General features: G+C 34.9%; 1 protein-coding gene across 1 annotated transcript; it reads left to right on the forward strand.

The window, feature by feature from the left end:
• Window positions 1-1,094: 1,094 nt before the first annotated feature.
• LOC123693705 lies at window positions 1,095-14,637 on the forward strand. The gene is made up of 10 exons (XM_045638900.1): window positions 1,095-1,329; window positions 1,497-1,565; window positions 2,105-2,297; window positions 6,468-6,594; window positions 8,210-8,339; window positions 9,484-9,641; window positions 10,222-10,402; window positions 10,524-10,610; window positions 10,737-12,473; window positions 12,753-14,637. Exons 1-10 carry the CDS (start codon window positions 1,279-1,281, stop codon window positions 12,813-12,815), a joined length of 2,796 nt encoding a protein of 931 aa, XP_045494856.1. The 5' UTR covers window positions 1,095-1,278; the 3' UTR covers window positions 12,816-14,637.
• Window positions 14,638-14,812: the final 175 nt, after the last annotated feature.

Raw genomic sequence — 14,812 nt, forward strand, 5'->3', positions numbered from 1 at the left:
GTGGTCTGCCCCGGCTTCGCCCGTGGTACATATTTTGCAATAAAAGGTAGCCTTTGTCCTTTCTCGGGTATCAAAATATCTCTATACCAAATTTCATGCAAATTGGTTCTGTAGTTTAGGCGTGATTGAGTAACAGACAGACAGACAGAGTTACTTTCGCATTTATAATATTAGTATGGATGAATAACATTATTTTATTATTTTTTTATTATCTAAATATGTATAAAAAAATTACGTGTTAGGTACTTTGTTTGTCCGCAATAGACTCCTGAATTAATAAAACGATTTAAAATCAAATTTGAATATGTTAAAATAACAAAATTGCGAAAGTAAGTATTAAGAAAATATAAACATTTCCAAAAAAAAAGGCCCCTGGGTAGTTTCAGCCCAGGGCCCCACAAGTTCCGGCCCTGTATTTATTTATATAATTAAATATAGGTACATGTATAATTATTCTGATTAATAATAGAAATTCTTAAATTAAATTCCTCTTACAAGACGTTTTAGTTAAAATAAACGTAGTCGCATTAAATCATAAAAATTCAATCTTTTTAATGTTTTATAATTTTAATTTTGTACATTGCAAGGTCTCATCTGTTGAAATTCCACTAAAATTCCCATTCGGAAATCTTTTATCGGAAATACGTGGGAAATCTTTGGGAAATACATTCGGAATTGAAATTCCCGCTATAAATAAATTATAAATCTCTACCAATCTCTACAGTAAATGAACAGAGTAAATCTCTCTAATGTCATAGTTTATAATATTATATACTCTGAAAGTAAATGTTTAAGTAAATTATCTGTGTAAATTATAAATAACATATTACATATTATAATAATGCCCGGTGATCATGATAAGAATATAATAATTAATAATAGACGTAGACGAAATTTCCTCATATAATATTTAAATCTACATAAAACAATAATTGAAACCACATTGAAACCATATTATAATATTTATGGATAGCAACACTTGATATTTAATACCCAAAAGACTAGAATTTGTGACATCCCAAAATTATAAAGTTATTTGATTGATTTCAAAATTCAATTTTCAAATTTGAAGTTTAGTTTCATTCAAAAGCCGGTGCTGTTGTGTTGTATTGATTGAAGTTTGGTGGATCCATTTTTGTCGGCAAATTTTAAAGAGCTTGTAATGCATATAATATGTGCTGATTCTGCGTGTTAACCTTACATGCTCAACAAAAACATCATGTATATGTGACCGATAGCTCGTTTTGTTATGAAGTGAAGTAAAATAAATATAATATAATGGCACGTTTCCTGTCTAAAGATAAATTGGAAGGATTTGAGAAATACAAGGTAATTTTGCAATATAATTTCTTCAATTAATTACTTTATAGTTTTATAGGTACCTAACTACGAAATTTGAGTATACCTTTTCTATATACCTATATGATATAGAAAAGCAATCGTGTTATGTTTGTTTTTATAATCCTTATACTTACAAGTCTTTTTAATATTTCCAGTACAATTCAATCGATACTAGTGTCCTCAGCCAATATGTTATGCATCCTTTCTGGGATTGGTGTGTCCAGGTAATGCAATTTGGTTACATGCTGTATGAAAATCCTATTCAATTATAAGCTTATTGGAATTACACTTATCAATCTTATATATAAAAATGAATCCCAAAATGTGCTGGTAAGCGCATAACTTGAGAACAGCTGAACCGATTTTGATAATTCTTTTTTTATTATATTCCTTGAAGTACGAGGATGGTTCTTATGTATAGAAAACGTAAATATGTACCACGGGCGAAGCCGGGGCGGACCGCTAGTTATTAATAAAAATTAATAAATATCTTGATCCAAACATATATCCCTCAGCCCCCGGAATCACAGACACAATAGAAAATCTATTGTGTCTATTCCCGATGGGGCAGCTCGGTGGTCAATGGGTTAATTTGAATGTAGCTTTGCTAAATTTCAACAGCAGTTGAAAATTATTATCATTTCAACTATTTTATGTATGATTAGCCTAAAAGTAATGTAAGAAGCAATAATATATTTTTGTAATTAATTTAAAATAAATAATCTTAGATGTGCATACAATTAATACAATAATATGGTTACAGTTTTGTCCAATGTGGGTTGCACCGAATCTCCTAACATTTGGTGGATTCCTCTTGACTGTATTTAATTTCCTGCTCTTCACCTACTATGATTATGGATTCCACGCTCTAACTGAGGACAATGTGACAAACGACCATATACCAAGTTGGGTGTGGGCTGTGTCGTCTGTTAATCTATTTGTGGCTTACACTTTAGGTAATGTTTTATTTATTTATTTACAATACCATTTATGGTGCTATTTGTGTTTTCTATTTATAAAGTATAATCGTGTAGGTAACACTTGAGAACAAATTTTTTAACCAAATTTAAAAAAAAGGAGGAGGTTTAACCATTCTGGCTATTGGTATATTTTTTTTTGGGTTATAGTAACATGAAAGAAACTTGTTGGTAATGCAAAGAAACAAAATGAATATGTTTCTTAGTAACCCATTGTACATATCAATGATAGAGAAATTATTTTAAATTTATAAGATAGTAATTGTAAAAATAAAAATCAAGTTTAGGTTGATACTTTATTATGATCATCCAATCATGCAAACGTATTGAAGCAATCTACACAAAAATTAAAATGGAAAAAGAATGCACTTGAGGATGAATTAAACAAATATTAGAATATTATAATATTCCAAAAGATTTACAACATTTCATCAGCTTTACTTTACTTGCTAAAAGATTGGACTGCCAGCTAAAAACTTCAGATTTTTTCTGTGGTTCATTGTTCATATTATACAGTTAATTAAGATAAATAGAAACTAAGAGATCCCCTTTAAATAGAAAGGTATATATAGGATTTTTTTTTTGTATTTTATATTGTAGGATTTTGTGTGAGCATTTTATAATACACTAGCTGTTCCCCGTGGTTTCACCCGCATTGCTCCGCGCCTGTCGATCTTAGCGTGATGATAATATATAACCTATAGCCTTCCTCGATAAATGGACTATCTAACACCGAAATAATTTTTCAAATCGGACCAGTAGTTCCCGAGATTAGCGCATTCAAACGAACAAACTCCTCAGCTTTTTAATATTAGTATGGATTTAGAAGTGAAAGACTTTTTAACAGATTTTAAACGTGATTTTATTGCGTTGTCAGGATTTCTTTATAAAAAAACTAAACTCTTGAAATAAAAACAAGAGAATAAAATTCAGTAAGTTTACCTTGATTAAAATTTTTGTATTGTATTTTATGGTAGGTACTTGAACCTTGCTGAAACAACTTTCAAAAATGCTATTCTATAATGTATATCAAGTGAGTAGTAAAAAATCAAATGGTTTTTAATTTGTTGAGTTTCTAATCTTGTTATCGGGGGAATCGCGACGGCTTTAGTGTTGTGTATACGTAAAAGCGAAACAATTTATAAGTGAACTTGACCCAGAGGTCATTGTTCAACATGTGACGTCGCCTTTATGTGTGAAGTACACGATTTATTTTCAAACGAAAAAATTATTGATTCGTTCAATGCTGACATAAAACTTTTTTTTTTTAAAGTATGCCTTATTATTAATTTAATAAAATGCGAAATACATAAACCGTTTCTTCAAGGCTTTTTGTTTTTTTTTGCAGAATTTTTATACTTAGCAAGTTAAATATAAAAAACAAATATTAAAAAAATGTCATAAATATCGATTCACGTGTATCGATGAATAAAATCACGTACTTAATTCAAACGCGGCACTCATTATCTTTGACACGAGGTCACTTACAATGTGTAATGCATATAATCTGTACAAATCTCATCTAAATTACCATGACAGTCAATGGAAAAAAATATATGAAATTGCCTGAATAACTCATTATCGTAATAGCCACATTTTATGTGAAGCTCGTAATCTGATTACGAAGCGCAAGGTCTAAGTTATTTGCCTTATTTATCCTATTATCGACTTAAATTTTGATCGTTTGGAATTTTTTCTATTTATAGTGATATAGCATTTCATTATCTATTAAAGTTCCTAGCCGCTTTCTGATGGAGCCACAGGGGTTGCCGAAACAGACGCTACTGTTACCACTTACTATGCAGAAGTAGTTAGCATATTAAAATCGTATAAATGATAAAAAAAAAAAAACTTAAAATCAGTGAGGTAGTTTTTGAGTTAAATTGCTACAAAAAAAAAACTAATCTTTCGTCGTTACAATATTAGTAGTGCTACATGGCCTGATGACAAGTTCGTTAGTAAAATAAATTGCACACTTGTCACATACAATTGCGTATAATATTACGCATATATTTTACGTCCAATTAGATTTAATAGGTAGTTACTTTGATGTATAAGATACGAGAAACCGGTTAACAGCTTGCAAATATCTCCACCGTTATTACATATTCACGCCTATAAGTTTTATAGAACCTATAATAATTAAGAGTGTTAGTGAATCCACTCAATAAATCAGCTTTTACGCTAGATTTGAACTAGTTAAATAATGATTAATGAAATAGTAATACAATGATTACAACTGCCCTTTGTTATCTCATGTTACGGTGTCGCTTAGATACGTTATCAATTAGAAACCATGGTCTCTGTAAACCGGATGCAGGATCGATTTCATATTCCCAAAATGCACAGATATATGGAATTGGATATGAATTAAAGGATATGTTTAAACTGATCTGATAAAAAGGAAAGATTTGAATTTTTTGGTTGTTTTGCTACGACATAACTAAATCTCCTTGACCGATTTAAAAGTTATTTAATCATTAGTAAGCTACATTGTTATTTGTTATAGAGTTTCAAATTCTGTTTTTTCCCAGCCGTAACATGCGAATAATCTGGATAAACATTAAAATAGATAGTAGTTCGTTCGTTGAGGCAGAAAATTGATAAATCTCTTTTCCATTCAGATGTTATTTACAAATAACAAACACTACCTATTTATTTTGTAATATTATCACTGTTAGTTATGAAGTCAAGTCAAGACTAATATTATGTGAGATTACACAGAAGCGGATTTATTACAAATAGGTCGTTATGGTGTTGTAGTAAAACAAGCGCAATATGTAATTGCCTACCAGTTGGAGAATAAGAACGAAGAATAGTAAGTATATTTTATAATATTATATTTCTTAGTATGGCATATTTTTCGTTCAAAATGCAATTTAGAAAAGATGATTAGATGTAATTAATAAAGAATTTTTCACCTTGTGCTCAAAAAAAAAATATGCTCGAAATACACTGCAGGAATGCTGGTTTATTTTTTTCATCAAATTAACCAACGGCCAACGCTCAACGCTAGATAGTAATATCTACTGTTTAAAAATGATAATTTTATTAGAAAGATCATTTATTCTCTTGTAAGGTCCCTTTCAGTAAAAAAAATATTACCTACTGAGCTCTGTCCTTTTTGGGAAAATTTATTAAAATTGTAGAAATAAAGTCGAAAAGACATTAAGTACGAGCACAGACTAATAATAATATACTACGTATGTACGAGGTATTGTTGAATGAAAACGTTAATTATTAAATTAACGATCTGAAACTTTGAAACACATTCTCAAATCTCATTAACGTAATAGTTGATAAAACTTTCATAATTAGCATATTTATGAATCAACATAATAAAATTGTTTACTAGTAGATTGTACTACTAGACACGAGTGTGTTATATTTTGATAACGTCTCTTAATATAGAATTTATTTATTTACGTTCAACTTAGTTACTCTGCTCTGACACATCTTATCAAAAGGAGTGTGAAGAAATGCACTGTGTATTAGTTCCTAATCTTACCGTAGGTCTACTTCAGTAGCAAATGAAGAATTAGAATTTACTTGGTTTATTTAGGACAATTTTTTTAACATGAATCATAAATGCCTTTATCATATGCATAAGTACATACATAACTACTTATTTTTCATTTTTCAATTACATAGGTAGTTAATTGATATATTTTTAAAAGATAAACATAGGTAGTTCATAGTTCATACTATGATTTATTGACATGAATACCTACAATAGTCAAGAACAATAGTCAATAATGTGCATATGTCATTAAATATTTTTAATAACAAGTAAGACCTTGAATAACCCGGTTTTTAAACTAAATCGCGTAGACGTTTGTTTAATTTGTGGTCATTTTCTAATGGGATGTTAAAATACCGACGTCTTTTTAAAACTTTTAAATAATATTATGTACTTAGTTAGATAAGTAAAATTACGTTCGTCCGTTCGTTCACATCTTCTACAAATGTACCTAGGTATCTAAGATCTAAAATAAATTAAGACAATTCAGTAGGCATATGGTAGAAAGCAGCGGATTATACAATACCATTTTACCCCGTAGATAATTTTACACAAAATATAAGATCGAATAATTACAGTAGATTAGATATTCACAAATAATGTTTTATTTTATCCGCTACGTTTTACAGATGGTATAGACGGCAAGCAGGCCCGCCGCACCGGTAGCAGTGGTCCCCTCGGCGAGCTGTTTGACCATGGACTTGACTCTTATTCCGCCGTACTTATACCCACGTGTCTCTACAGCATATTCGGAAGGTTGGTATCTGAAAAAAGAGCGTGTGTGCCGAGCATACGTGTCAGAAGTGAAACTTCTTTTCTCCAGATTCAAAGATACCAAAATCGTTGCCTTGACGTGACGGCATTGCCATGACGCGTCGTTGAAATTTAACTATCAACGCGCCTAAAGAAGTTTCACTTCGAAAATACGCAAGAATTCAATTAGCATAAATCACGATAAACGCTAAAAATAGTGTCTATTTATACGTATGATTATATGGCGAGTGTTGTCTATCGCGCGATTTATCTAACGTGGTTTAAATTTTATGAAAGGAATTTAATCTTTATAAAAATGAATCCCAAAATGTGTTGGTAAGCGCATAACTTTAGAACAGCTGAACCGATTTCTTTAATTCTTTTTTTATTATATTCCCTGAAGTACGAGGATGGTTCTTATGTAGAGAAAACGTGAATATGTACCACGGGCGAAGCCGGGGCGGACCGCTAGTTACTATTAAAGATATTATTACTTTACATAAACGTATAGTACCTAATGAAGTATGTATTAGAATTTGGGACTAAAATCTAATGTATGTTGTACTCGCTTCGATGTTAAAAGTATAATATTTCCGTCGCAAAAAACCAGTTATACATAATATCTGTCAGTTTAGATACATATCTTTCATTATTATTTATTGGCTAATAAAACTTGATTATATAACCGACATAAATATAAAATGTCATAAATATTTTATGAAATCTTTTGATATCATTTTTTATATTTTCCACTTGTGTGAGCTGATTTTTAGCCTTAATTTATTTCTGAAAACAGAAATATAAAATAATTTGGAAAATCCAAAAGTGCACGCCTCATAATCTCATCCTTTACAATAAAATTGATTATTTATAAAGGTGTATATAATATAAGTATGTAGATACACTTGTTCTCATGTGCCAATGCTCTTGTACTGTCTCAAAATAGTTGGAAAAGTAAAGAATTCGGTACCGTAATAATTGAGCTATTTTTCTTGTGGCCCCACCTAGATGTGAAACTGCGCCGGTTTAAGGGACTGACTACCAACTTATTTTTTTAAACCTTGGCTTATAGTATAAAGAATCGAGTTTATAATGGTGAATTTTGAGTACACTATAAATATAAAAAAAAAAGAAAAATAGTCGATATTTTTTTTGTTTATTTAATAACAATTAAACCACATCGAATCAGACCCTGAAAAATGAAAGGGTTCTATTCCTGAGCATACTCAAGCGTAAGAGAAAAAAAAAGACTCGATTAGTAAAGTATTTCGGTCGCTATCGTGTTAACAAGAAAATCCTCCGCACATACAGACACACGGACGTCCAAGACAGAACTTTTTTAAACTGTTTTTTAACTAGTTTAAATAACAAAAATGACATCAAAAATATCATGAATGTTAAAAATAGTGTTTTTTCTTAATATGTGTGTGTATGTATTATCTTACAAGTGCAATGTATGATACATAAAGACATTTTAAGTTTGAAAAATCAGATGATTTGCGCGAAGTGACAGTAGTACCCACCTCAACGCTTCGCTTATGAGGCGTGCAATATTAGGACTTTTTTCCTTAATTTTAGAATGTTAAATTAATTAAGAGATTAATTCTCCGTACTCCAGGGACGAGCTGAGCCCGAAGCGATTTTTCTTCGTGATTTGGAACATATTTATAAACTTCTACCTGACTCACTGGGAGAAATACAACACGGGTGTTATGTTTCTGCCGTGGGGATACGACTTCACTATGATTGTGAGTATCTTGTTACTGTGTTGACGGAAATTAAACTTTTTTGTGTACCTATGTGTGTATTTGGGTGTGTATGATCACGGTAATACTATATTGTAGTATCAAGTATCAACTATCAAATATTATGGTCTACGAAGTATTAAGCTATTGCATAGCTTCTATCGCGGGCCTTGAGCGCGGGGACCGAATCGAGAAATTCCGTAACGAAAAAACCTCACGCTCCCCACTCCGACGGGCGTAGGTGTGGCTTGAAGACATAGCATGCAAAAGCTTTACCGCGGCAGTCCCCGAGTGCCACACGTCGTTTTTATTTATTTATTTATTTATTTAATTATGGTCAGCCAAAAGTTATTTACATCAACACAAAAATATACAGAAACAAGAATACTAAATAACTTATATAAATATAACAGCTACAAAGGCATTATAGTAGATATTTTTTTTTATTTTAAATTTTAATATTGAGTTAGGGTGTTGTAAAATTTACTTTTTTAATCGACGCGTATGATGGTTACCTTGTAATTTCAATTCAATAGCAGTTCAAAATTGAACTTTTTTATAAAAAAGAGTGTGTGTACTTATGTACACGCGTTAGAAGTTATACTTCTTTGGCGTATGGAAAATACTAGAATATTCAACTTGAACATAGTTATCAATTTTCATACCACCTAGAACTAACTTCATGCTGTTAAATTTAGGTGTCGGTGTGCGCGCGCATCGTAGAAATTCACTCTCATCATTTTTCTCCATCGCGCCAAAAGAAGTATAACTTCAAAAATAATTCCATGATAAGTTATTAAAATGGTATTTTTTCATACATATTTTGTCATTACGTCATGCTTTGGACAACCAAATAAAAACTTGATTGTTTTAACTAAATATTTAAAGTAAAAATTATTACACTTAATCTCTTTACATCAAAACACGAAAGACATTAAAAAATGTACAATGTTCTAACATAAGGATTTTTCAAAAGATATCTTTCTATCGCAAAAAAAAATAATAATACGGAAGGCCTCCAAATAGACTGAAACTTCCATCATTTCGAATATAAAATAGATAATTTTTTTCACCATTCTAAGTTCCTTCATCTTACTAGGTACAATATATATGAAAAAATATAAAAAAAACCCTTTCCTAATACCAGGGTTCCTGCATCCTCCTACTTGTGACATCAGTGATAGGTCCACACGCTTGGCACGCGAGTTTGCCTGGAGGCTTAACACCCGGTATAGTGTTCGAGTTCACACTGTACCTCTCCGCTGCACTAACCAGCCAGACTGTTATACTGTGGAACATTTATAAGTAAGTACAAGTGATAACTGCGTTAAAAACAACCGACTTCAAACTTGCACTTGCAAAATTTACAAATACCTACAGACAAAAATGCTCATAAAATAAAAACTACTGGGCCTATCCGAATAAAATTTTTATGGGACCAATTCGACACCATCCCGCATCGAACAAAAATCGGTTCTGAAACCTCGGAGTAATCGGTGTACATACATAAAAAAAATATACCGGCCGAATTGATAACCTCCTCCTTTTTTTTGAAGTCGGTTAAAAATTGGTAAAGGTTTGAAAATGAAAGAGGGTAGAATCAGAAAATTTAGAGATGCTATTGCATCTCTATCATCATTCTACAGTATATAGTTATCCTTTTGTAGTAATATAGTTAGTTACATTTGATTGTTATTATAGTTTTATCAATTGTAGAGGTACATATTATAGTTAAAATAAGTGAGGGTAGAATCATAAAATTTATGGACATGTTATTCATAATAGATTATTTTGATGGTTATCTTTTTTACGTCATCTTTTTTATTTTTTTGACATTGACTGAGTGTGATGTGTCTAGCAATATATTGTTTACTTTTTTTTCCAGATCTTACCGAGATAAGACTGGTAAAATGCGGTCGTTCTGCGAAGCAATAAGACCGCTCATTCCTCTGTTTTTGTTCTTCATGTTAAGCACTATTTGGGTGCTCTACTCGCCAACGGATATTATCAATAGAGGACCGAGGCTCTTCTTTGTTCTAACCGGCACAATTTTCTCAAATATAAACGTGAGTGTTCATTTGTTTTTCTTACAGTCACTGCTTCGTAGCCAAAATAACATAGGCTAAATTTAACATTGGCCTTGTAGTAGGGTAAATTATGTTTTTAATTGGATTTTTTCTTCCTCAGTGTCGTTTAATCGTGTCCCAAATGAGCGATACCCGTTGCGAGGCACTGAACGGATTGCTGGTGCCGTACGCGCTGGTGCTGGGCGCGGTGCTGTACTGGCGCGTGTCGCCCATGTCCGAGCTGATGCTGCTCACCGTGCTGTGCCTCGCGTGCTCCCTGGCGCATATATACTACGGCACTAAAGTGGTGAGTGGCACTCGGTGCGGGCTGCTGGTGCTGTACTGGCGCGTGTCGCCCATGTCCGAGCTGATGCTGCTCACCGTGCTGTGCCTCGCGTGCTCCCTGGCGCATATATACTACGGCACTAAAGTGGTGAGTGGCACTCGGTGCGGGCTGCTGGTGCTGTACTGGCGCGTGTCGCCCATGTCCGAGCTGATGCTGCTCACCGTGCTGTGCCTCGCGTGCTCCCTGGCGCATATATACTACGGCACTAAAGTGGTGAGTGGCACTCGGTGCGGGCTGCTGGTGCTGTACTGGCGCGTGTCGCCCATGTCCGAGCTGATGCTGCTCACCGTGCTGTGCCTCGCGTGCTCCCTGGCGCATATATACTACGGCACTAAAGTGGTGAGTGGCACTCGGTGCGGGCTGCTGGTGCTGTACTGGCGCGTGTCGCCCATGTCCGAGCTGATGCTGCTCACCGTGCTGTGCCTCGCGTGCTCCCTGGCGCATATATACTACGGCACTAAAGTGGTGAGTGGCACTCGGTGCGGGCTGCTGGTGCTGTACTGGCGCGTGTCGCCCATGTCCGAGCTGATGCTGCTCACCGTGCTGTGCCTCGCGTGCTCCCTGGCGCATATATACTACGGCACTAAAGTGGTGAGTGGCACTCGGTGCGGGCTGCTGGTGCTGTACTGGCGCGTGTCGCCCATGTCCGAGCTGATGCTGCTCACCGTGCTGTGCCTCGCGTGCTCCCTGGCGCATATATACTACGGCACTAAAGTGGTGAGTGGCACTCGGTGCGGGCTGCTGGTGCTGTACTGGCGCGTGTCGCCCATGTCCGAGCTGATGCTGCTCACCGTGCTGTGCCTCGCGTGCTCCCTGGCGCATATATACTACGGCACTAAAGTGGTGAGTGGCACTTGGTGCGGGCTGCTGGTGCTGTACTGGCGCGTGTCGCCCATGTCCGAGCTGATGCTGCTCACCGTGCTGTGCCTCGCGTGCTCCCTGGCGCATATATACTACGGCACTAAAGTGGTGAGTGGCACTCGGTGCGGGCTGCTGGTGCTGTACTGGCGCGTGTCGCCCATGTCCGAGCTGATGCTGCTCACCGTGCTGTGCCTCGCGTGCTCCCTGGCGCATATATACTACGGCACTAAAGTGGTGAGTGGCACTCGGTGCGGGCTGCTGGTGCTGTACTGGCGCGTGTCGCCCATGTCCGAGCTGATGCTGCTCACCGTGCTGTGCCTCGCGTGCTCCCTGGCGCATATATACTACGGCACTAAAGTGGTGAGTGGCACTCGGTGCGGGCTGCTGGTGCTGTACTGGCGCGTGTCGCCCATGTCCGAGCTGATGCTGCTCACCGTGCTGTGCCTCGCGTGCTCCCTGGCGCATATATACTACGGCACTAAAGTGGTGAGTGGCACTCGGTGCGGGCTGCTGGTGCTGTACTGGCGCGTGTCGCCCATGTCCGAGCTGATGCTGCTCACCGTGCTGTGCCTCGCGTGCTCCCTGGCGCATATATACTACGGCACTAAAGTGGTGAGTGGCACTCGGTGCGGGCTGCTGGTGCTGTACTGGCGCGTGTCGCCCATGTCCGAGCTGATGCTGCTCACCGTGCTGTGCCTCGCGTGCTCCCTGGCGCATATATACTACGGCACTAAAGTGGTGAGTGGCACTCGGTGCGGGCTGCTGGTGCTGTACTGGCGCGTGTCGCCCATGTCCGAGCTGATGCTGCTCACCGTGCTGTGCCTCGCGTGCTCCCTGGCGCATATATACTACGGCACTAAAGTGGTGAGTGGCACTCGGTGCGGGCTGCTGGTGCTGCATAATATGCAAATAATGTCTAAACTCTAAACAGTATTTGAAAACAAGGATAAAAATGTATTAAAAACATTGATTTAATAATATAAACAAATAGACTCAAAAAATAATGATGATGATGATGATGATATCCAGGAGAACTTTCCTCAGAGATTGTGAGATTGAGTCTTTTTTGTTTATATGAGATCAGTGTTGCTAGAGTAGCGATTAACGTTGACTAAGTTAAAAAATTTTTTTTTTCTTTTCCAGGTACAAGAGATGTGCGAACACTTCAAAATCTCATGTTTCCACATAAAACCAAAGATAAAATAAAAAAATATTACATGTTTAAGTTAGCAATATATCTGGTCGTAGTTATATTTTATTGTAGGCAAATTTTGAGATCTGATTTTTGATCTTATATTTTTTGATGTCCATACTAATTGTACTCTTTTAGTCGACACGGATGGTTCATCTATTCCTATATTGTTATATACTTGGGAATATTTACAAGTTCCAGTAGAAATATTGATTTTAAATCGATTTTGGTGGTTTTTAAATTATAGTGTTGCCTAATTTTATATCAATACTTTTAGGTTTTTTCCAAAGATATTCATAATGATAATGTATTTTATAGGTTCATTTAGGGATGTCCTACACAAATAAGTGGTAATTAAGATATATTACCTCCTTTTTAACGTAGTGGGTGTTAGTATAGTATAGTAAGGGTTCGCCACTATTTATGCCAGGTTACTTTAAACCGTATGTCTTACCGATAAGGTTGATAGTGTTTTATTTTAATTAGTTTAATTTATTTTATACGAATGTTTGTACGATAATTTTCCAAAATATGTTTAAAATGGTTCATAATGAACTCTTACAAGACTTGGCAACTATTATATACTATGGTAGATCTTAGAAATAGAATTTTAAAACTTTAATATTCACATTTTCACTGTCTATAATACTTCCATCTCTTTTTATAAATTTCAGTAGTATCTAAATGTCTATTGTACGTGTAAGACAAAATAGAATCGATATAATAGTCGATAACTGCCTGTGTAGAAATATATTAAGCTGAACGACAATGAAAGGGAGGCGTAAAACTATGGTGGCCGGCCGGGTTAAATCATTGGTGCCCAATTTAGTGGACCTCTCATTAATGGTTATATGGTGGAAGATAGGCATATTTAGACCTTTTTAAATAAATAAAATAACTTTGAGGCGCGATCTCATGAAGTTACAAGAAGCCTGAACGTTATAGTTTAGCAACTGTAAGTGCACATGGGTTATGGTGTTTATTAGCACATTTCTATATATTTTTTTTTGTTAGCAAAAATATGTATATTGTTTACATGGCTGGCCTTTTTTTACTGATGAACTTATGTTTGAATATTGCAAATTGCATTGAAAGTTCCTGTCTGAATCCATTTTAGTGAATAAAAAAATGCATTTTCTGAATAATATAAAATATTTTTTAACTTTTGTCATATGACGCATTTAATAGTGTAAATAGTTGAGCTTATATCAAGACAATTTTTTTTCTTTCTAGAATTTCTCAGAAGACTGTTTTCTTGACCTATATTTTTATTTGAGACAAAAAATACCCTGTATTCAGTAACTTCGCGTTAAAATTATAGTAGGTTTAACAATTTATTCAAAACCATTACGCGTTTAACGCAAAAGATGAGTTCTAGTCGAAACTTGTGACTTCCATATTAAATATATCATAAATTCTTAAACTGATAATAATCGTGTTCGGCATTGTTACATTCATTGTTTTATTATATATAAAAAATACCAAATAAAAAAAAAATAGTGTAGACTACATTTTGAATGTATTGAAATTACTTACTTGGTACTCATTATTGGTAATTTGTTGATATTAGGTATGTATAGTATTGAAAAATGAAAATTAATACCATATTAAATGAAACAAGAAAAATAATGTTCTAGGTTTTGTGATAGTCTCCAAAAGCTAATCAATGCTTTTTTATTTTTTTTATTATTATCATGTTTTTGGACTACTAGTTATCTAGTATGTCCAAAAAAAAATATTTATTGAGCATTCTATAGCATAAAGCGCGTCACACACGGTGAAGATACTATAATATTTTATGTTAAGATTCTCTAATATAAAACGTTATAGTATCTTACGGTATCCGGTATCAGCGTTCTGACCATCATTTTTCTTTTTGTCATTGCGTACTAAGACCCCTGTAGAACCGCCATCCTGTTACAAATGACCCACAAAATTTCGGGTATCTTCACCGTGTGTGACGCGCTTAATGATGTATCTTACATTGGAATAGATATATGAATTAGATTAT

This window comes from Colias croceus, chromosome 8 (assembly GCF_905220415.1).
Source record: "Colias croceus chromosome 8, ilColCroc2.1".
NCBI classification, from domain to species: Eukaryota; Metazoa; Arthropoda; class Insecta; order Lepidoptera; family Pieridae; genus Colias; species Colias croceus.